General features: G+C 42.2%; 1 protein-coding gene across 2 annotated transcripts in view; it reads left to right on the top strand.

The window, feature by feature from the left end:
- The first annotated feature begins 23,318 nt into the window (after window positions 1-23,318).
- SUZ12 (SUZ12 polycomb repressive complex 2 subunit) overlaps window positions 23,319-24,324 on the top strand; it is a 43,433-nt gene continuing 42,427 nt past the window's right edge. The window contains exon 1 of one of the 2 annotated variants that reach the window (XM_065910811.1): window positions 23,319-23,831. In XM_065910811.1, the coding sequence (XP_065766883.1) occupies window positions 23,558-23,831 (274 nt within the window). In that variant the 5' untranslated portion in view covers window positions 23,319-23,557. The remainder of the gene's footprint in view (window positions 23,832-24,324) is intronic. The other variant, XM_065910810.1, reaches the window with a different exon arrangement.

Consider the following 24,324-nt stretch of genomic DNA (forward strand, 5'->3'; position numbering starts at 1 on the left):
CCTGAAAGGGGCCTAAAATGCATTTTCTGCAAGATCCTATCTCCTTTTATTCTGGTTTCCAACACTTAGAATCAAAATACAAACACCCCAAGGGGGAAGGATAGAAAATATCGTAAAACTGTAGTAAGCTTTTCAAAGAGGAGTGATGAAAATTGTAGGGGGCGCTAAAAATGGTTCAGGCTGTCCCAAACACTATGCCTTTGCATTCGATGAGATTTGGTAAACTAGTGTGATAACACTGGTTTTTCATGTGCCAATTAGATAGTGATTAATTTTTAAATGGGGAGAGAGTTTTCTTATTTAAAAAACTATACTGCCTTTGCAGACAATATCTTTCAAAACATGGCCAGCCCCTGGGTCGATATCAGAAACTTTTTTTTTTTTAAGAAGAGGGAATCTTGGTATTGAAAAGTTTGGGAGTTCCCCAAATAAGAGTCCATAAGATACATACCCTCCTGACACCTCTGCCGAAGCAAATCAGCATTTCTAAGAAACAGACAACCGAGCCTGAAAGTGATATTGTTCGTGTCATTACTAAATCTAAAATATTAACTATGTGGCTCAGTTCTTTTTAGGTTCTGGAATATGATTTCAAAAAACCAAAGCAGGAGTTCTTGCTAGACCCGTTTATTTCAACATTGGCATTAGTACCTTGATCCTCCATGTGCTTTATTAAAGAGGAATATAGGCTTAGCAATTAACCATGTTCTACCCTTGATCCTTCCCTTTCTTTTTTTCTCCCCCTCTGGTCTCAGATTTTAGGCTAAGGGTGGCTTGATTCTTGGTTCCCTCAGCTGTAAGACATGAGGGATGTGGAAGGAAATTATGGGTGTAAAACACAGATGGGATTTCTTTGTAATAGGAAAATCTCTGGGGCCTGTGTTAACAGTAAGAGCACAAATGCCCCTAGAGAGTAAGGTTCATATGGGCAGATTTTTGTTTCCTCTACCTTGATACCTGGGACCTTAGAACAGTGCCTAAAATGTAACAAACACTCAATTAGTAAAATAATGACAGAAGGAGAAAATGTACTGAATGTTCTTTAGGTCCAAAGGAATCAGCAAGCTCTGGTAAACTTTCCTTTCAACGCAAATTTGATGGATAACTACATCAAATCAACCCAACTATAATACTTTGCTCTCTTATTTTCCAATTTAGCTTCTACGTTTATCTTGCTCTGCGTGATTAGTCACGTCTGACTCCTTGCAACCCCATGGACTCTTTGCAACCCCTGCCAGCCCATCTGTCTGTGGGATTTCCCAGGCAAGAATACTGGAGCAGGTTGCTGCTTCCTCCTCCAGGGGGTCTTCCCTACCCAGGAATCAAATCCAAATCTCTTGTGTCTGCTGTGTCTCCTTCATTGACAGGCAGATTCCTTACCGCTAGCACTACTTGAGAAGCCCCTTATGTGCTCTACAAATTATTATAATGATAATGACAAAACTTCTTTTGTCTCTTCTGCATCTCATAATCATAGTTATCACTTGTCTAGGACTTACCAGTACTGTGTGCCCAGCACCTATGTACACTAAGTTTTCTATAGATTAACTCTTCTGTTCATCACAGACATTTCAAAATATCAACCTGAGAAGGAGCTCTTGAAGAGATAAAAAGCACTATTAAAGAAAGTCCAGTACAGCAGAAGAAACTGCGTAATACCCCCTGGCTCTCAGAATCCTTAGCTCAGCACAGCCTCCTTTTTGTTTGTATTGTTTTTTACCCATGCCACGCAGGATGTGTGGGATCTTAGTTCCCTGACCAGGGATCGAACCCGTGTCCCCTTTATTGGAAGCTCAGCGTCTAATCACTGGACTGCAAGGGAAGTCCTTGAGCACACCTTCTAATTAAGAAACCAAGGGCCTGAGAAAAAGTGCTCTTGAGTCTGGAGCTCTAAGGTGTACCTCAGAAAGTTTGACATATCTATTCGTCCTTTATTTGACCTTTAAAATTAACCATAGATATCAGATTATTAAGCAGGTCCAGACTGTCAAGAACCTGCCTGCAAAGCAGGAGACCCAGGTTCAGTCCCTGGGTCAGGAAGATCCCCTGGAGAAGGGAATGGCTACCATTCCAATATTCTTGCCTGGAGAATTCCATGGACAGAAGAGCCTGGTGGGCTACAGCCCATGGGCTCTCAAAGAGTTGAACATGACTAAGCAAAGAACACTTTTCACACTTTTACTGACTGGGAAGGGGGCACAGGGGAGCCTACTAGGTGCTGGAAATTTCTGTATTTCATCTAGATGGTCCTTATATGAATGTATAAATTATAAAATTCCATCCATTGAGGGGTACACTTAAGATTCGTGCACTTTATGAAAGTTATACTTTAAAAGAGAAACATTAATACCCATGCCTTCTTTTTGAGGGTATCTTTCTCTTAGAGAGCTTCGACTATAATTTTTATGTGTGTGGCAGGGTCAAAATATTGACACACAAAAGACCAAAGCCTTCTTCCTCTCTGAAAGAGTTCATTCTAATTTTGCATTCTGGCCCACAGTAGATTAGTGTTTGAATGTAAATTACCGTGGTTTTCCCCCAAGCTTGTCAAGTAAGATTACTCCCAGAAAGTTGCACCGTGCTCACCTGGTGTAGAGCAACACTTGGTCTCATTGCAATGCTCAGAAGACAATTTGGAAAACAATAAAGACAGGTCTCACTTGGGGTCCCAAGACAATCTTTTAAGAAGTCCGATGGATGAACATTAGCCAGACATTTGAGTGTGTGAGTGCATGTGTTCGACATTTTGTGACTCCATGGACTGTCGCCCGCCAGCCTTCTTGGTCCATGGGATTTTCCAGGCAAGAAGACTAGAGTGGGTTGCCATTTCCTCCTGCAGGGGATCTTCTCAACTCAAGGATTGAACCCATGTTTCCTGCTTTGGCAGGTGGGTTCTTTACCACTAGCACCACCTGGGAAACCCCAGATGTTTGCAAATCAAGTTATAATTTCTATTATGGCCTTCAAAGTACTTAAATGTTAATTTCAAAGTAAACTTTAACTTTTCCCTAGAATATTCATTGTCACATCTGAAGATTAAGTTCACGGATAGCTCAGTGGTTGAAAACAACAGTGAAGGGAATTCCTTGGCAGTCTAGTGGTTAGGCCTCTACACTTTTACACTTTCATTGCTGGAGCCTGGTTCAAAAAAATGCCAGCAGAAAAAGAAACACTCCTCTCTTTATTCCATTTTTATGATTAGGTAAAGAGATGTACCTAATTTCAGTGCTAATGAGAGAAGAGACACCTGGAGTCCCATCCCCCTATCTTGTTCGAAGTCCCCTGCCTGCTTCTCCCACACAGAGAGCCCTGGTAGACTTCAAAGTCACAGTAGAAGTGATAGACACAGTCTGGTCTTTGATGCCTAAGAACATCGGAGCCCTCAGTTTGATGCGGATGCAAAGCATCTGTACTTTTCAATCCTTTCATGTTATTTCACGTTGCTAACAACAAAAGCTGAAAAGTTTGAGGTGACACGCATTACACACATTAAAATATTTGGAACCAGGAACTTTTCATTTCTTTTTCTATTATATATAGCTTCTTTTACTTTCAGAACCACACTGGATAGTAAATTACTTCTGGCACGCAGCCTTGTCAGCTTGCCAAATTTCAACTGAAGCAAGTTTTTACAGCTAGGCTAATAAGCCCTGAAAATTAGGAGGTAAGTATAATGGAAATAATGACATGGTCTTTAACTGTAGGAGCATAGAATGACAACGTGAGGTTCCAATAGATTACACTTTTCAAAGTTTTTTTATTCTAACGAAATCTTTTTAAAATTTTTTAGGTTATTCTAGTTCAAAATTCATGTAAATGGAAAGAGTTTCTTTTAATTGGTGAAAAGTACTTTTGTGTTTTTTATGTTATTGCTTTTTGCAAATTCAGGGGACAAAAAGAAAGAAAGAAAGAAAACCAAGAATATAGTAGCTCGGAGATAACAACCTACTATTAAAACAAACTGACATCTTGAAAAAACATGTTCTGAAATGATTGGCTTCCAGGATGGGGTGCAATTGTTTGTGTATGAATACTTTTCATCAAAGCCATAGCTAATTAGCTACATCAACTTCATTTCAATCCAGATAGAAACCCATACCCTGCTCAGTAACTTTCAGGTCTTTATGAACAAATCTTCAAAAAATGGAAAATTACTGTGATCATTTGATTTTTATTGCTGAAACAGGTAATATTGATTGATTGTAAGGTAGTATCCATTTCTCTAAATTTAATTCTTACATCCATTCCCAATTTACAAATGACCAGGGAAATTCTTTTTCCCCTTCTTGCTCTGCCCTCCAATTAGACCTGGACTGATTAGCTTCAGCATCACGTGCTCAGTCCCAAATTGTTTAAGCAAGGAAGAAGCTTGGAGTTGTGTTATATGTGTGTGTGTTTTAACTATATTAAAATAATATGGCCTTGCTCCAAAAATGCCAGCTTTCTTATAGCTCCCCAGCCACACCACGCTGTTTTGTACTTCTGTCGACTCCCCTGTTCCATGTGCTTGGCATGTCTTTTGTCCCTGTATCTACTTGGCAAACATAGATCATGGTAGGGAAAAAAAGGAAGCCGGCCCTTAATGTCCCACCATCCCACCATCAACACCAATTTGTGTACTTACTTACATACATTTATATAAAGGGCTCAGCCTTGGCCACACCATGTGGCTTGTAGGATCTTGGTTCCCTGATCCGGAATGGAACTGGGGTCCTGGCAGTGAAAGTGTCGAATTGTCACTACTGGACCTCCACGGAATTCCCCTAAAAGGCTGTCTTTGAATCTCTTTTATTCCCCTCTCACTAATTCTCTAGGTCCATAAAACAAGAAAATCATTCAGGCCTGTAACATTGAATGTCTTCTATCAGTACTATCCAGTAACACTTCAGTGATGATGGAAATGTTCTGTATCTGCGCTATCCACTACAGCAGCCACAAGTCTCAGGTGGCTATTGGGTACCTGAAATGTGGCTAGAGCAACTGAGAAACTGAATTCCTAATGTCATTGAATTAATTTAACTTTAAATTGTCACATGTAGGTAGTGGCTGTCATTTTGGACAAAAATGTAGATCTAGGTGACATCCATATTTATAGCACCAATGCATAACTGATCCATTCCCTGAACTCAACTCATGCCAGTATACCCAACTGCCTACTCTGTATCTCCACTTGGAGATCTTATAAGCATTTCAAAATTAGTATGTCCAAACCCATGCTGCTGATATTCTCACCCCAAATCTGCTCTTGCCATTATCTTCTCCATCTTGGTTGAATGGCAATTCCATTCTTTTCATTTCTCAGGCTAAGAACCTTATCCCTGGTTCCAAATCTAATTTGTCAGCCATCCTTTCTCTTCTACAAAATACAGCCAGAATGTGATCTAGCCCATCATTGGTACTAAAAGCATCCTAGCCCACAAAGCCACTCTTCCTCACCTGGATTATTGCTAAAGCTTCCAACTCCCCTCCTTGCTTTTTCGTTGGCCCTCTTGAGTGTGTTCTTAACAGAAGTCTATTCTTAAGAGCAACCAACATTGGACTTCCTTGGTGGTCCAGTGGTTAAGGCTCTGCCCTTACAATAAAGGGGACATAGGTTTGATCCCTGGTCTGGAAACTAAGATTCTGCATGCCATGCAGGGTGGCAAAAAAAAAAAAAAAAAAAAAAAAGGCAGCCAATGTCATTTTGTTAAAACATGTCAGACCACATTACTTCTGTGCTCAAAGTCCTGTAATGGCTTCTGGACTCAGAGTGAAAACTAAAGCCGTTTTCACATGCCTACAAATCTCCTAGGATCTGCTGCCCTTCCCCTCCCTTTCTGTTCTGAACTTATTTCCCACCACTGCCTGGTTTTCTCTACTCCAGAAACACAGCTTCCTCCGTATCCCTCCCTACAGCACTGCAGGGCCTTTCCACAGGCTGTTTTCTCTGCCTCAAATTCTCTTCCCCAAATAAGTTCTTAGCTCATTTCTTCACTTCCTCTCTCAAAGAGATTTTTCCTATTTAAAATGGAAGCTCCAAAAAAAAAATTAAAAAATAAAATAGAAGCTCCTACCCTCAACAATCCTTATTCTGCATTCTTGCTTTTCCCCCCTCCGTATCACCACCATTCAATGTATTACAGGAGTATCTATTATTTGTCTCTCTCCTCAAGCTTATGCTGAAACAGATGTTCCATGGAGCTGACATTGTTTGCTGCTCAATCTGCAGAGTTAGGCACATCATAAGTGCTCATTACCTGTTTGTTGAATAAATGAATGGATATCTGTGTAGTCGCTCCACTTAGCTTGGGCTTCCCAGCTGACTCAGTGGATAAAGAATCCACTTGCAGTGCAGGAGACACACGAGATGCAAGTTCAGTCCCTGGGTCCGGAAGATCCCATTGAGGAGAGCATAGCAACCCACTCCAGTATTCTTGCCAGGAGAATCCCATGGACTGAGGAGCCTGGCAGGCTGCAGTCCATAGGGTTACAAAGAATTGGAAACAACTGAAGTGACTGAGGGCTTCCCTGGTGGCTCAGAGGTTAAAGCGTCTGCCTGCAATGCGGGAGACCTGGGTTTGATCCCAGGGTCGGGAAGATCCCCTGGAGAAGGAAATGGCAGTCCACTCCAGCATTCTTACCTGAGAATCCCATGGATGGAGGAGCCTGGTGGGCTACAGTCCACAGGGTTGCTTGTACTGTAACTTTTTTCTTTAATCTATGTCTGTCCTTTATAATACTGTGACTTCTGTGACAGAGAGAACAAATATTTTATTTATCTTGTATTGGAAAACATTAGGTGCTCAATAAGCATTACTGAAAAGCAACAACTCTACATTATACACACTGTCATGAGTTACTCACAGAGTTTGATACACCCAAAATCCTTCCTGAAGGAAACTGATCTACTCACAGCTACTTTTTTTGTTTCCACCTAGCCCTGGGCGACTTGCTACTACTTATCAGACCACAAGTAAGCTCCTCAAGGACAACCCATCCATTGGCTGGCCAAAAACCTTTAATGATCCCTGGCATGAAAAGATGAACTGAACTAACTTAACCCTCCCTCTTTAGACTCTGGATTAAGAAGTAAAAAGAGAAGTACATGGTGGGAACATATGAGTTAAAAACCAAAGAGAGCCCATGGATTAGAGACAGGAGCTTGACGTGTGGAAAGGCCAAGTTGTCAGGACGCAGAAACCAGGTAAGTAGAAATTATGAGATATAGAAAAATATACAGGGTAAAAGTGGATGGGGGAAGAACATAGTGCCTAAGGGAACATAGAGTCACTGAATCACATTAATAAGAGTGCCCTGGAGTGAGGACCACAGACTCCTGCAACTGAAGTCCCACTTCGTACTGCTCTGAATCTCTGTGCCCTTTCTTGCTCTGTGTCACTTACAAGAATGCCCATTTGCTTGAGGTGCCTTAAGAGGTGTCTCTGTAACTGACAACGCTCAACCTAACCAAAATACCATTCTTGGTTCACACAGTTGCTGTCACCTGTCAAAGACTGAGGGTACTATGTTTCCATGTTTTTTACCAAATGGTACACTTGAGGTGTTCTTCAAAGCCTTAAGCAATTAACCCTTTGAGCTTTGAATGTTTATTGGGAAGAACAGGGGTGCAAGTTCTCTTCAGAGCCATTTGGTTTTCTGCCACACTCCTACAGCAGCTAGAATCCACTCACAATGTGAATGTACCTTGTTTTAAACAGATTTGAAACTCTGGATTTGCAGCGATAGATTATTATGTGTCACTTTTTAAAAATATTTATTTATTAGGCTTTGTCAGTTCTCAGTTCCCCTACCAGGGATCGAACCCAGGCCCCCTGCATTGGAAGCGCGAAGTCTTAGTCACTGGACCACCAGCGAAGTCCTTATGTGGTCACTTTTAACAATCTTTTATTTATTTATTTTATCCAAAAAGTCACATACTGCTAGAAATTCAAAGGCCATATTCTTCAATAGTTCATAACCACAAGAGAGCCACAAACCTCAAATTCCCTTGCTATGTTTCAGGGCATACCATTGGCTTGGGTAAACACAAAGCACCCAAGACAGGGCTGTCTGCTTCAAAGACTTAACCACAATCTTTCTTTTTTTCCCCTTCCATGAGTAGCCCTCCCCTATGGGTCCACACAACTGCCACTACCCAAGGAAGCCAGCTATTTCAAAATGCAGTTGCTACTTTGCTCAAAGGGCAGTGGAGTATAATCATTAAAACCAGGAGCTTTATTTTGAGTGTTTCATCAGTAGCTAAAACATTTTAAGCATGCATGCTTAAGGCCTAGCCATCCTGACATCTACAAATCTATCATATAGAAACACTAACAAAAATGCACAGATGTATACATGCTGGGTTAAATGAAAAAGTGCGTTTGGATTCTTCTGTAAGATATTGTGGAAAAACCCAAATGAACTTTTTAGCCAACCCAATATAAGGAGGGTCATTGAATCAATGTTTATAATAGCAAACTATTGGAAATATCCTACACTGATTATCAGGCAAGTGGTTAAATAAAAGACAATACATCCATACAATGGTATACTATATAACTATTAAAGAGAGTGAAGAGTGTTGTGTATGTTATTAGATGGAAATAGGCCTATTACACATTGTTAAATCTAAGACAGGCAAGTTGCACAATAGTAGTTATTGTATAATCCATTTTAAAAGTGTGTATGTACATGTTATGAACAAAATAAAAAGCTAGGAGGATTGCCCACCAAACCATTCATACATTGGTTACATCTGAGAAGTGGGATGGGACTTTCTCCATTACTATTTTGTTGAGCAATATAACAAAGGTGTATTATTTTTGTAATTTTTATTTCAATAAAACATTTCAATAGAGAGAAAAGAAAAAATGAAAGAAGAGGTTTCAGAATCAAACTCTGGTTCAAATCCCAACTCTATCATTCTTTTTGGGTTAGTTGGGATATTAAAACACAAACTTGCTTTATCTTATTGACACTTCACAGCAATTGCTTGAAATACCTCAACTTTTATTTTACACATTGCTATTATTAAACACCAGAGGTGATTCTGCCTTAAGGAACTTAGGATCCACTCTTCATGTGAGGAACACTTTTTGTAAGATGAGTAATTTCACTCCCTAACTTATCTGTGTGCTAATAAGACACTCATAAGAAATAGGGCATATTCTCTCTTTCGAAAATCCTGCTCCCTTTTCTCCCCTTCTCACCCCAAGCGTCCACAACCTGGGAGCTGTCCAGGTACAAATTAACATTTAAAAAGACCTCTAGTTGTTCACACAAGCAGCTCTATTATTGCTTTCTCCTTTACAGCCTTGGTCTGCTCAAAAACCCACATTCAAATTGGATCACATCCACTGCAGCCCTTCAGCACACAGGTATTGTGGCAGGGAGGCCGCTTTTGGCTATGAATCCCTTTATTCATTCTAAAGTAACTTCATTCATAAGGTTCACTGAACAGCTAACTTGTGCCCATCACAGACTCTGACAAAGCATCTTTGCCTACCTGTCACTAATCCTTAGGAAATGCTGTGGGTGGACCTTCATTTCACAGCCCAGCAAACCAAGGTTCCAAAGGGTGAAGTGACTTGCCCAAGTTGATACCGCTAGTAAGTTGGGGGAGCCTGCTGGGAAATCTAAACTTCGGGGCTACTAAAGGTCACCAGTGGTTCTTTATCTTCCTCCCCCTCCTCCTTTTCCTAACTAACCAGTTTTAAAAGCCAAATAGTGCTCTAAAACTTGTAAAGAAAAAACAGCCTTCCGCTACCCCAGCGATCCCCAATCTTTTTAGCACCAGGGACCGAGACCGGATTAATGGAAAGCAATGTGTGTGTGTGTGTGTGTGTGTGTGTGTGTGTGTGTTTTGGGGCGTGGGGTGGGGAAAGGGGCTATCCAGGATGGCTTCAGTTTCCCGCCTGCTATGCAGCTTACTTCCTATCAGGCCACCGAGAGGTACCCGTGGCAAGGGAGTAGGGGACTCCTGCCTTACCCCACCCTTCCCTTCTCTCCTATGATAACTCTTCTGTGCAGCCACGTGCAATCCACCCCCCTCCCGCCCCCACCCGACTCTGTCTACTGGTTTACTGCCACATCTCTCAATAAACCCATCTGTTGCACAGTTACCCTGTAGCTCAGTCGGTTAGGAATCTGCCTGCAATGCAGGAAACCTGGGTTCGATTCCTGGATCAGGAAAGATCCCCTGGAGAAGGAAATAGCAACCCACTCCAGTGTTCTTGCCTGGAGAATCCCATGGACAGAGGAGCCTGGATCGGACACGACTTAGCGACTAAACCACCACCACCAACTCTGCCGTCCACCGCTTCTGCTCCCTCTTGATTCCAGGGGTCACCCGCCGCACCCAGCTTGGAAACTCGGTCCGGATCCCCCTCCTCACTCACTGAGTGTCTCGCACCAGCGCTGCGTCACTAGGTTGGTCAGAGCCCAGGGGCCGGACGCGGGCTGAGCGGTCAGCTCCCCTGGCCCGGCCTGGCCTCACCACAGATCCCTTGGGGGCTGCGAACCCGGGTCCGCGCGGCGGTCGGTGTCGGAGAGCTAGGATCAGGCGAGGACGGGTGCCGGGGTGGCAGGCGAGGGCCAGAGGTGGGGGCCCCAGGGCTTGGTTCGGGGGACAAGGATCTGGGTCAGCGGGCTAAGAAGGTCGGGATCCCGGGCTGAGAGCCGGGCTGAGAGCCGGGGTCAGGGGACTTGGGTCAGGGTCGGGGGTGGTGGGCTGCGCCGGCGCGGGGAGCTGGGCGAAGCGGAGGCCGGCAGCGGGCGCCTGTCCGCCGGGCTGCGGTGGCCCTCGAGGGCTCCTGCCGGCGGTCGACAGCAAGGCCGCCGCCCGGGGACAGGGCGCCGCCCTCCGCTCCACCTATTCCCCGCGGCTACTCGCCGCCGCAGTCCCGGCCCAACCCGACAGCCCTCCCCTGGCGCCCGCAGGCCGTCAGCCTCCCCGGCCACGGATTCCCCGCGAGAGGCGGCCCGGGGTGCAGCCGGCGCGGGACGGGCACTGGGGCTCCGGGTTCCCGGCCCCTCGGCCCGAAGACCGTTCCTGAGTTCGGGGTCGAGAGCCGCACTCTTGCCTCCCCCTGGAGGGACGAAGGGGACCACCATCCCGCAGTCTTGCTCCGAAGAACCGTTCCACCAAGCCCTCCAATTTTCCCTTCTGGCTGGTCCCCTTTGCATGTCCTCTCTCAGACTGAGGAGGTCTTCAGAGGGAAACGTCCTTTATTTATGGGGGGGCTGTTTCCCCCTCAGGGCGGCATCCTCCTACCGGCCTCTCACGAACTCCATACCTGTTCCTCCATACAGTCGTGTCCGACTGCTAGCGACTCCATGGACTGCATCCTACCAGGCCCCTCCATCCATGGGATTTTCCAGGCAAGTGTACTGGAGTGGGTTGCCATTGCCTTCTCCTTCCTTTCCAGGACCTGGAGTTAATCATTGTCTCAATTCCTTGTTAAGCTTTCTATGTAAATCTCACTCATTTCCCCCCAAATATTCTGCCCAAACTGTAAATCCTCATTCATTCAAACTCATCAAGGAGTACATCTATTTCGGTTTTTTCTCGGAAATCTTCCTCCCATACCAGTCTTCACTGTTGCTCAGTAGGCCAATACCATAACTGTTGCTATGGGATTTCCCTTCGTCATCATCCTGGGAATTTACTTCTTGCAAGTCTCAAAATATCTTTATTTGACATTGATCCTTCGTCTGGGTATATCATTCTGGGTTGGAATTCATTTTTCCTTATGATATTTTTCCTTAGGCAACTATGAATTGCCTTATAGATTCCAACATTAGTGCTGAGACGTCTGATGAAATTCTTACTTTTGTCCATGACCCATCATCCTTCATTCTATTTTTATTATTTCTGGAAGCTTTATGTTCTATCTTTGACTTTCTGAAAATGCCCAACGGTATGTCTTGATGTACATCTTTTCATTCATTCTGTAAGACACTCAAGGACTCCTTCACTTTAGAAACTCTTGCCCTTCAGATCTGGAAAATTTCTGCCTTAATTTTTTGTCCCTTGCACAATTACTCATTAGATTTCTCCCCTCCACACACATCTTCTATCCCACTCCATCCCCACCCTTCTTTCTCTGTTTTTACTTTCTCAAATTCTTGTTATTGGTATATTATTATCTCCAAATAATTCTAATTCTCTCATCTTTTCTCTACCACTTCTCATTTCTCTTTTTTTCCCCTGAAAATTCTCTCATTTCCCTTTTTGTCTGCAAATTTCCTCAACTATATTTTCCAAACTTTTCATTGCCTCTTTGTCAATTTTGCCTTCTAAACAATGGTGTGCCAGTAAATAACAATGAACTCTCCAAAGAGGGTTGTGGGGAGCCATCATTGCTAGTGCTTGCCCATTTCCTCTGTGCAAATATTTCCCCTATGCCTGATTTCAAGCCACCAACATTACACCCCTGAAAGCAGAGTTGGGGGAGAAGCATAGTAGTGCATCATTATGCTAGTATTTCTACCATGTATATACAATACACAAATAATCTCAAGAGCATAGGCAACAGTAAAATGTTAATAATAATAAAATAATTTGGAAGTGATGAGTTTTAAATATTACTTTTATTCTTAATATCTTTAATTATAACCTAAGATATTATATTAAAAATAGAAGTAATACTCAAAACTCATCACTTTCAAATAATTTTATCTTTAATTGTAACCTCATGTAACCCAAGGCTTCCCTGGTGGTTCAGTGGTAAAAAATCCACCTGTCAACACAGGACACGTGGATTCAATCATGGGTCGGGAAGATCCTCTGGGGAAGGAAATGGCAACCCACTTCAGTATTCTTGCCTGGGAAACCCGTGAACAGAGGAGCCTGGTGGGTTACAGTCCATGGGGTCACAAAGAGTCGGGCAAGATTAAATAACAGCAATAACATAACCTAATTTTTAATAATGATCGTGTTTAACAAATAGATTGCAAAATTCCTCAAGATTCACCAGTTGGCTTTTGCACACTGGTATGAGCCACCTCCTGCAAATTATTGCTTCGAAATTAAAAACCATGCCCTCTAAAATAATAAAATTAAATCAGAGTAAGCTTCCAAATGCAGTTCTGATCCCATCACTCCCCTGAGTGAAACTCTTTATTGCTTCTCTGCTTCCTGACACCCTCAAAAGTCAAGGCTCAATTCACAATCCACCTTTCTTATTAGTTCATCAAACAAATACTGATCAGGTGTCTGCTATGGGCAAGGTCTTAAGCAAAAGAGGCAGAGGATACAAGGATGAATTAAACACATTTCCTTTCTTTGATGTACTCCCACTGTAGTAGGAGAAGCAGAAACTTAAACATACACTTAATGAATGTGAATGTGATAAGTACCTTTTAAAAGGTATGTACACCACAAACAACAAAGCACTACAGGAATGTCTAGCAAATGACGAATACAGCCTTGGGGATCTACCAAGAAAAAAACCTTTCCTTATCTTTCTAGGTCTACTAGTGAGTTGGGTTTTTAAGTTTTATTTAGCATTATATACTTTTCTCATCACAAGCTCTAAAGATAAAGTGGAGTTTTCATTTTGAAGAGTCCTAGTCTTTTTTTCTATAAGAAATGTCCTCAGAATAAACCTGCTTAATTCACTGAAGTGCACAAATATTAGACTGAACTAAGAGGATTTTTTAAAAATCTATCAATATATAGGAAAGGTAGGAGTATTAAAGTATGTGAAATAATGTAAAATATTAAATTTCTGGAGTATATTTACATGTATGAGCAGAAGAAATGTCATAGAAAAAAATGTAAAACATAAATGAAAGTAATAGGATAGCAGCATATGAAACATACTTGAAAGCTATAACTGAACCATAAGAAGTTTCCCAGAAATCAGAGAATGTCATAGGATTACCAATTATCTTATCAGAAGATGAGATATTTCTGACCCCAAATATTTGACATTATGATCTCACTCCAGACTGAAAATAATTGATCCAGTGGAATCTTCTAATTGTGTATAGAAATAGGCCCAGAAAGTTGAAGTGACTTCTAAGGCCATGTAGATGCTAGTTGAGCTAGGATCAGAGAAGCTAGGTACCTTGCCTCCCATTTTAGTGTGTCTTTTCCTCTTAACACTTCATAAATATTTACCTAGGGGCAAGCTCTGATGTTCACCAAGCAGTCCTGAAGCAACTTTATGCAGATATGTTCATTTTTTTTTGTTAATGAGTTCAACAAACATTGATTGAGTGCTTATTCCTTTAAAGTAGGCTTTAAAGATGAAGATCCCCTGCAGGAGGAGGGCAAGGCAACCCACTCCAGTATTCTTGCCTGGAGAATCCCCATGGACAGAGGAGCCTGGCGGGCTACAGTCCATTGGGTCGCAAAGAGTTGGACACGACTGAGCGACTAAGCACAGCACAGACACTGGCCAATGGGATAGACAAGTCCATGCACTGTGGGTCATTTACTCTATCTGGGAAGATTAGGTGATATTTTCTTTCTTTTTTATTTTTTAGGTGATATTTTCATGTCGGAGATGACATCTAAGTTAAAGTGATAAATGTGTAGCACTTTGATGAGGAAACGAGGGGTAGACATTCCAAACATAGTCAGAAAGTATAGAAATATTCATGGAATAATGCTTAAACTGGTGTGACTGGAGAACAGGCAGTATAGCCGTCAAAATAATGAGGTAAAATATGAAAGTAGGAAGGACTCTGACATTGCAAGCCCTTTTCCTGAGAAATAAGGAACACTTATTAACTTTACAAAAGGCTCTGTTTGAAGTATTGTTTGAAGCAGGATTCAGTAGCTTAGGCACTTGAAAAAGTCTTCAAGACTCACAGCTTTCCAGACTACTTGGTACCTGCCATTCTTCTTTCTGAAATACTCCCAAACTCACAGGGTCAGGAAACATTTATTCCAGAATAAAACAAGCTCCCCAACGCTGTTTGCAGGTTTTCTAGTGAAATTCCCTCTGTTCAAGATATATTCTATTCTCCCTTCTGCTCAGATACTTCAGTAAAATTTTAAGATTTCCAAGAAATGAAAACTAGCTTCTAAGGAGGAATAAGGGGAACTCTGCTTTAACTGAGTATAGAAGCAACATCATTAGAATCAGAAAAATATAACTGATTATTACAATTTTCCAGGAGTCCTTAACGTGAGAAACCTGAAACATGCCCCTTATGATGGGGGCTCACGTTAAAGAGGGTGGAGGTTTGGTTTGGTTTGGAGGATGAGCTCTGCCAGGAAAGAGCTGGGAAGCAGCCCTTCATTGCCTCTATCTCTCACCAATGTTTGCTGGGAAGGGCAATGAGCTATGCCACCCTTCCTTGTACAGGGGGATTTGGTTGTCATTTCTCCCCTTAAAGGAATCAGAGCTTCTTAGAGAAACGGCTGATATTGACTATGCCAAAGCCTTGGACTGTGTGGATCACAACAAATTGTGGAAAATTCTTCAAGAGAAGAGAAATCCTGCCTCCTGAGAAATCTGTACGCAGGTCAGGAAGCAACAGTTAGAACCGGACATGGAACAATAGGCTGGTTCCAAATCGGGAAAGGAGTACATCAAGGCTGTATATTGTCACCCTGCTTATTTAACTTATATACAGAGTTCTTCATGAGAAATGCTGGACTGGATGAAGCACAAGCTGGAATCAAGATTGCTGGGAGAAATATCAATAACCTCACATATGCAGATAACACCACACTTATGTCAGAAAGCCAAGAAGAACTAAAGAGCCTCTTGATGAAAGTGAAAGAGGAGAGTGAAAAAGCTGGCTTAAAACTCTCAACATTTCAGAAAACTAAGATCATGGCATCTGGTCCCATCACTTCATGGCAAATAGATGGGGAAACAGTGAAACGGTGACAGACTTTATCTTTTGGGCTCCAAAATCACTGCAGATGGTGACTGCAGCCATGAAATTAAAAGACACTTGCTCCTTGGAAGAAAAGTTATGACCAACCTAGACAGCATATTCAAAAGAAGAGACATTACTTTGCCAATAAAGGTCAATCTAGTCAAAGTTATGGTTTTTCCAGTGGTCATGTATGGATGTGAGAACTGGACTATAAAGAAAGCTGAGTGCTGAAGAATTGATGCTTTTGTACTGTGGTGTTGGAGAAGACTCTTGAGAGTTCCTTGGACAGCCAGGAGATCCAACCAGTCCTTCCTAAAGGAAATCAGTCCTGAATATTCATTGCAAGGACTGATGCTGAAGCTGAAACTCCAATACTTTGGCCACCTGATGCGAAGAACTGACTCATTTGAAAAGACCCTGATGCTGGGAAAGATTGAGGGTAGGAGGAGACAGGGATGACAGAGGATGAGATGGTTGGATGGCATCACTGACTCAATGGACATGAGTTTGCGTAAACTCTGGGAGTTGGTTATGGACAGGGAGGCCTGGCGTGCTGCAGTTCATGTGGTCGCAAAGAGTTGGACACCACTGAGCAACTGAACTGAATGGAAGACTAGGGTAGGGAATATATAAGATGAGGCTGGCACTTACAATTCAAGAAAGTGAGAAATTGCTAAAAACAAAACACAAATTATGGGGCCACGTCAAAGGGGCCGATCTCCCCAATGGCCAAAGCAGGAACAATCTGAACAACAAAATAAATAATGTAGTATTGGATATAGCCCAAAGTATCCAAGTAAACACCCATAAATAAATGATTGAAAAAATACAGAAATGAGGGAGAAAAGTCTCCTACACAGAGAAACTGTAAATAACTTACAAAGCTACTCCCCCATCAAGAAAGAAGAGCTTAATTCACCACCACAACCTCCATCACTACACCTGAGTGTGGGCTACACATGGGGACTTGCTTCCAAGGATGGGAGTGGAGAAGAGTGTCAAATACTAAGTTGGTTTGGTGATTAAGGTTAACATCGTCAATGACAACCATGTTGATGGCAGGTACCCTGGACATGAAGTGATGAAAATGGCACTTCACCTCCCAGATCTTCCTCTCCAAAACCCATAACCCCACTCGATTAGAAAAATATCAGACAAATCCAAACTGAGGAACATTATATAAAATATCAGTACTCTTTAAAGCTGTCAAGGTCATCAAAAACAAGGAAAGTCTGAGAAGCTGTTACAGGTCACAGACTACAGGAGACTAAGGAGCATGAGGACCAAAAGCAATGTGGTATCTTAGATAACATGGATGGAGAAGTAGACAGACATAGATGATTAACTCTGGTTTTGGGGGGTAATTTTTTGACCACTGGAGGCTTTCAGGCATCTTAGTTTCCCAACCAGGGACTGAAACTAGCCCCCTGCAGCAAAAATGCCAAGTCCTACCCACTGGACTGCCATGGAATTCCCTACATGATTAACTCTGGACAAAACAGAAAATATTCATATTATTTAAACACTTCTGAAACATTAAAAAATAATTAACCATTTGGGACCCTGAAAAAGTCTCAACAAATTCCTAAAAGCAATTTGTACAGGCCTCTTCTTTTTTCTTCTTTGTACAGGCCTCTTTTTTATTTTTCTTCATAGTGTAACAATTAATTGAAGATTGGTTGAATAAATTACTGAATTTTTGTTAAAAGGCCTACCAACTTGTTTTTTAACATTCCTCTCTGTGGGCAATTCAGTCGGCTCAGAGCTTTTTGGACTCTCAGCATTTTTCAGATATTTTTGCTTTTATTGGTGAAAGAAGATTTTTATATTCTTACATGATAAGTACAATATAAACTTTCCTGTTTTCATTTCCCATTCTAAATATTGTGTAGTTTACCTTCCTACTGGGCACTCTTCTACATCCTTTGAGCTGTTTTGAGCTGAGTTTTTAACCGTTATCTGTTCCATTAGAGAAAAGATAACACTATTTGTCTTTTCTTTATTGTTTCATTCAGGAATCAAAAGTAGAACCCATGTTTTATAATTTTATAGAAAAGGACATTTGGATGAATTTAACTTTGGTATAGCACACTGGAAGGTTATTTCTGTTATTTTTCTTAAAGAACTGGGATAACTTTAACAAAGTTAACTGGGATAACTTTTTTTTCCTCTATACCTAGTTCGATTTTTTAAAAAGTTCCTATTCCCCTACCTCTGTAACCCATGTCTATCTTTGAAGGAAGATGTGCTTTAAGAACACATATTATATATTAAAAAAAAGAACACATATTATAGATGTGTCATGTGGTATATGGAAGACTGTCTACTTTTTCATATATTCATTGATAAAGAACTTTATTTTTACTGATTACAGTATAAGAACTGTAGATAGCTTTGTTTTTCCCTTTCAAAAACAAAATTATAATGCTGAACATGATTTCCCACATAATACATGTTCTACCTTCAACTTCCAGGGATTCTGTTATGGACAAAAATCACTATTCTAAATCAATCCTTAATTTTATATTTGAGAAAACAAAGACCAGAGAACTTCAATAACTTTATCAAACTCACACTGTGAAATAATGACAAGTCAAGAGTTAACTGATAGTATAATGTTCTTTCTCCTAAGTTTGTTGCAAACTTTTAAAATCTAGGAAAAAATTAGATTTAAAAAATAGAAATAGAGCCAGAAACATTGCTCTCCCATTAAGGAAACTCTCTTCGAAGAGTGCTCTCTGAAGCCCAACCAAATTAATTTCTTGGCTTCTGTGTATTCATTTGATCCCCAAAGTACAGAAACTTAATTTATCTTGATATTAAGTAGAAGTCCTACTCCCCCAATTGTTCTCTTTACAGTGCCTCTGTGATTAAAAAAAAACATGGTTACAGAATTCTGAAATCTATTGCCCATCGCTTTTAAAATTTCAGGGAATTTCTGGCAGGCACGCAGAGTACTAGATATCCCAGTGGCAACTTGTAAGCTCTGTGTTGTTCTATCAAAAACAGCTGCCAAATCATTCGGTAGTCTCTTCAGGACATCCCTCTTATTCAGCTCAACCATGAAGATGGCAACTTTCTCATACTAGTCACATGAATAAGTTCTTGTAGGAAGCCATGAATGTGAAGAAAAAAAGCTAGGTCAATCAGGAATAATAGCAATGTCTCCCGAGGATCTAGTTCCATTGGATAGTATGGAGGTATAAATAAAATTCTGAGTACGGCAAGGTGGAAAAGAACTTTTTTTAAAGAAGAACATACAACATCTTAAATAAAACTGAATGTAGAAGCTAAGGGGCAGCTTTTCCACAAGTATTTAACCCTATAGATTCTCTCTCAGCATATACTTCCTGTGTAATCTTAGCAAATTAAACTCTGGAATTCAGCTTCTTCAGGTGTATAAAAAGAGGCTTAAGCTAGATACTAAGTTTCTTCTAGCTATAAAATTTGTTTTCACATAACAAAGTCATTTATAAAGAGTAATTGCTAAATATACCTGTCAAACGAAAACTGTCTCAGGGAAATAACAGTATCTGTAAAACAACAACAAGCTAAAAATAAAGGCCTGTATCTCTTAATTTGTTCTGATTATCAATAGTAATCAGAAATTGTACAATGAAGGTGAACTTAGAAACTTCAAATGGAAATTCAGACTACAGCATTATTATGGAAGTGGTATAATATCTATCTAGTTTTGTTGATATTATTTATGAAGGATGGTGACATAGTAATGCTTTTCTTCCCCTTAGAAAACGAAGGGGAGACTTAGTTTGGAAACAATCAGTTCACACAAAGATAAGGGATAACAAAAGCAAGAAGATTAATTTTTTTTTTCTGGACAGGGCACGGGTGAGAAACAGAGATTTTTTTCATCTCTATTTCACTACTATTAAAGGAAATTTCATTACTCTTAGCATACTCATGTTTTTCATGGTGTCAAATTTTGAGGTGAGTATAGCCCACATTATTAGTGCCATTTTAGCTCATTGCTCCTCATTATCAGGCTTGGGAAGGTAGCAGAGAGTAATGCAGTGGTTTTCAAAAAATATTTCTCGAGCAAGCAGATCCATTATCTTTGAACAAATTACAGAACACAGAAAAGCGGAACAGCTCTGATTGCAGATGAATGGGGAAGTAGAGCCTACGCTTGCTTTTTGAAACTCCGGGTCTTCCAGGATGACAGCCTGGAGACCTTTGTTTTACTGGAAAACACATGGGGTTTTGAGTTCCCTGTAACTGGGTTCAAATCTCAGCTTGCCCACTTAAAAGCTATGGGATGGTGAGAGAGTGACTTAATCTCTCTGAGATTCAATTACTTGTGTGTAAGAGACTAACAATAGTAAATAACAGTCTACAACTGTTGTATGGATAGAATGCTCAATAAATCTCAATTCACTCCTGCTTTTGCTTAAAATTAAACATAAAATCACTTGTCCCACAGTTTAAAAAAATGGGCATAGTAGTTATCTCTGGTTATAGGCCTCCCAAAATTCAGGTTTAGACATTTCCATTGTGTCTCAGGTGGTTTCTCCTCCCTCAGGTTATTAGTGTCAAGTTTCTGTTTGTCCCAGGGGTTCTAACTATGCCTTACTACCACCCTTATTATATCTAGTTAAACCTAGATAAACACGCACACAAATCAGGGGTTTATTATGAAAACCCCATAATACACAGTGAATATTCCATGGTTCTTATGTTTTTCTTTTCTAGACAAAGGGAAAAATACGCAAACTTTTAAGTTTCAAACAGAACTGTTGAAATTATTTTTTCATACTAACTTTTATTAGGAAGGTTATTAATATTTTTACTTTGGAGGCCATTCCTTTTTAAAAGCCGAATTTGATTATATATCTCTCAGAACATGTCAGCAAATACAACTTTAGTTCCCTCAAAGCAGGACTTAAACATTCTTTTTCTTCTGATATAGCTTTCTTTTATTGGCTTACTCTAATAGACTCAATGCTTAATCTTAAAGTGATGGGTCCAAGTCACAGCTCTGCCACTAAATAAGCAAGTGATTTAACTTCTCTGAGCCTATTTTCTCTTCTGTAAAATGAAAATAATGCCTGCTTCATAGGATCATTATCACAAATTGAGGTAACATACATAAAAGAATACTCACAACTATAAAGTACAATATGATGGCTATTCTTTCCTTGCACACATATCTAGTCTGGTGCTAGGAAATATAAAAGAAAAGGTCAGTTACCAATTCCAAATATGCATGGAAGCCAAAACAAACAAAACCCTGGAAAGTAATGCAAATTCAGTGTGAGGTCAGGGACTAAACATATACCTGTCTTTGACAGTGAATTGGCATCACCAGTCTCAAAAACAGTTGCCACACCAAACTTAAAAAATAACAAAACAACCTAGTCACAGAAGTGACCAACCTTGGGGTGATCTATTGACATTTTATCTATGAAACATAATCTGATTAAGAAGATAGTAATGTGACCAAGATAACCCCTCAATTAATTCTAATTTGTTTGAGGTTATAAGGATTTTTTAGTATGCTACATACATTCTTGACAAAGGAGAATACAAAAAGAGAATGTGTTACACAACTCTTCCATAGCATGGATAGCTTTGATTCTCATGATCAGTACTGGTTAGCTACTGTACATTAAAACTGTGCCCAGGGTGAAGCCTAGAATGCTATACCATGGCATTCTTAAAGGAAATACCCTTTACCAACATCCCAAATCCTTTGGTTCCATTTCTCTGTTCATTTAAGATTTATGATAACCTGTGACTTGGTCTTTATCTTTGGCTTCACCTGTATTTCCACCCTCCCCTTCAAAAGGAGAACCCCATTCTCCTAAATGATGAAGACTGGTAATTTTGTCAGTTATATTTACTCTTAATTAACAAATTAGCCTTTAGGTTTACAACTTGATATTTTGTGATTTGCTTAGTACGCTTAGTACTCCAGACCTTGACTGAATTGATGAAACTTCATTTTCTAACCCTGTAAACCTAAAGATGAGCAGTTTAGCAAGATCTAATACCCCACAAGCTTCTAGGAAAAGGTTATTTCAGAAATCTAAACAACAAAACAAAATCTCTTCTCTATTTTGGTAGGGGGAAACTAAAAAATATACTGAGTAAAGAACAGTATAGCACAGGAGAGCATTCTGAACTTTTTGTCTGACTAAAAATATAGACTACTTAAAAACCAGCAACAGGTACACCTACTTTCGGATGTTTCTGAAATGCCAAATTTTATACTACATGCAAAATCTGCAGAGCTCACTTTCTTAAGTAGAAAATGCATTGATAAAATCATTGGTTTTGGTTATTTAAATAACCATCCAAAGATGCCTGCTTCGTAAACAGCATTTTGAAATTAACTATAAAGGGCCCAACGCAAGCATTTAAAAAATATAATTGGAAGTATGAAATGGATCTGTGTTCATAGATTGCAATTTTCGAAGATAATATTTCATTTTAATGTAATACAAGATCACAGGATTTCAACTGGAAGGACGTCTTTAGAGATCATCTTGCCCAACCTGAAATTCAAATCTCGGAGTATTAGCTCGACTCCAAACCAGTCCGGACCGGAAGCCTGAATCGGGCCTACGCATCTCGTTTTAAAAGAGACAGGCGAAAACACCGGGTTACCTCTACAGTTTTTGAGCGCAAAATGAGTAGATTCTCAAGATGGGTGTAGGTACTTCTAAGAAATCGTCTAGTTTGTCCCTCTGACAACTCTTCTGGTGACCGGGGATCAAATATCTAGGTTTTGCTTCTAACATGTTGAGAAGCCACAACCTCTCTCAGTAAGCATCCTGAAGCCTCACCGCACCTTCAGAAAATCGTTTCCATTTGATTTTTGGACATTCAAGCTCCCTAGAAATCGCTCCCTTTGGTGGAGCCCTGCGGCGTTCGAGAGCAGCAGCCGCAACCCCTTGGCTGCCTCAGTCCTTTCCAGGTCTCGCTGGGTGGGATTCGGCCAAGGCGGCTTGAGGCACGTGGTGACGAGGGGACCGGGGACGCGATTCCCGCTCCGCGAGCCCCTTAGACCAGAAGCTACCCTACCCGACCCGACCAAACCCTCAGGCAGGCCCCTTCCTGTGAAGTTAGAGACTCGACGATCCAGCATGGATCTCAGATCATTTAACAGGGCCCTCGCCCCCCAGCTCCTCAGAGGCCCGCCTCTCCTCAGGGGTCCTGTATACCCCGGGGGCAGCGACTGACGACGCTCAGAAGGCGAGAAACGGCTCCCTAAGCCGCTCGCTGGGTCCCTCTCTCCCCAGAATGCACCGGGGCCAGCAGGAAGGCCGCTCCGACCCCTAATTTTCCCGCGAATTCAGTTCAAAGAGGCGGCCGGGCCCGCGATCGGCAGCGCGCACGGGCCAACCAAGCCGCGCCTCCGCGAGAAGCGCCTCCGCGTGACTGACGGGGGAATCCGCGGGCCAACGGGCTGGGCGGCCGGGCGGCGCGCGCTCCCGCCGACCAATCAGAGCGCCGGGCGGGGGAAGTGGGCGGAGCGAGGCCAGGCTAGGGTGAGCGGTCTCTCGAGCGGAGCGGGGTTCTCAGGAGGAGACACTTTTTTTTTCCTCCCTCCTTCCCTCCTCTCCTCCTCCCTTCCCTTCCCCTCTCCTCCCCTCTCTCCTCCTTCCCCCCTCGGTCCGCCGGAGCCTGCTGGGGCGAGCGGTTGGTATTGCAGGCGCTTACTCTCCGGGGCCGCCCGGCGGGTAGCTGGCGGGGGGAGGAGGCAGGAACCGCGATGGCGCCTCAGAAGCACGGCGGTGGGGGAGGGGGCGGCTCGGGGCCCAGCGCGGGGTCCGGGGGAGGCGGCTTCGGGGGTTCGGCGGCGGTGGCGGCGGCGACGGCGTCGGGCGGCAAATCCGGTGGCGGGGGCTGTGGAGGCGGCGGCAGTTACTCGGCCTCCTCCTCCTCCTCCGCGGCGGCAGCGGCGGGGGCCGCGGTGTTACCGGTGAAGAAGCCGAAAATGGAGCACGTCCAGGCTGACCACGAGCTTTTCCTCCAGGCCTTTGAGAGTGAGTGTGTTGGAGGCTTTGAGGGCAGGAATCTCCACTCTTGCAGCGTTAGAGGGCCGGGACACTCATGCTGGGACCCCCTTCGTCTCCTGGAGTCGGTTTGATTCGGGAGTGGAGGGCGAAATTGAGGGGGCTGTTCCGCCTTCGGGGGTTACGGCTTACGGGGGCTCTAAGTCTAGGGGCTTTGGGGGAGATAGGCTAAGGGGTCCAGGTAAGGTTCGTGCCTCCCCAAAGATTTACACGCGAGCCGAGGCCGTGGGGCCCCGCGTTAAGAGCAGGGTGCTTTTAGGTGAGGAGGTCACGGTTGAACTGTACAGTTGGATCTGCGGTACACGACTAGTTCTTGCTTTCTTTCATGCCTTCCGTACTTCAGAAGTACAAGGCTGTCGGTTGAAGGTTCAGAGGAGCAAAATTAAGCCTGTGAAGAGAAGAATGCAGTAAAATCGACCAAATTGTCAGTCTGAAATGCCTTCGCAAGAACTTGGTGCTGCAC

The sequence above is a fragment of the Muntiacus reevesi genome, chromosome 18 (genome assembly GCF_963930625.1).
Source record: "Muntiacus reevesi chromosome 18, mMunRee1.1, whole genome shotgun sequence".
In the NCBI taxonomy this organism is placed as follows: domain Eukaryota; kingdom Metazoa; phylum Chordata; class Mammalia; order Artiodactyla; family Cervidae; genus Muntiacus; species Muntiacus reevesi.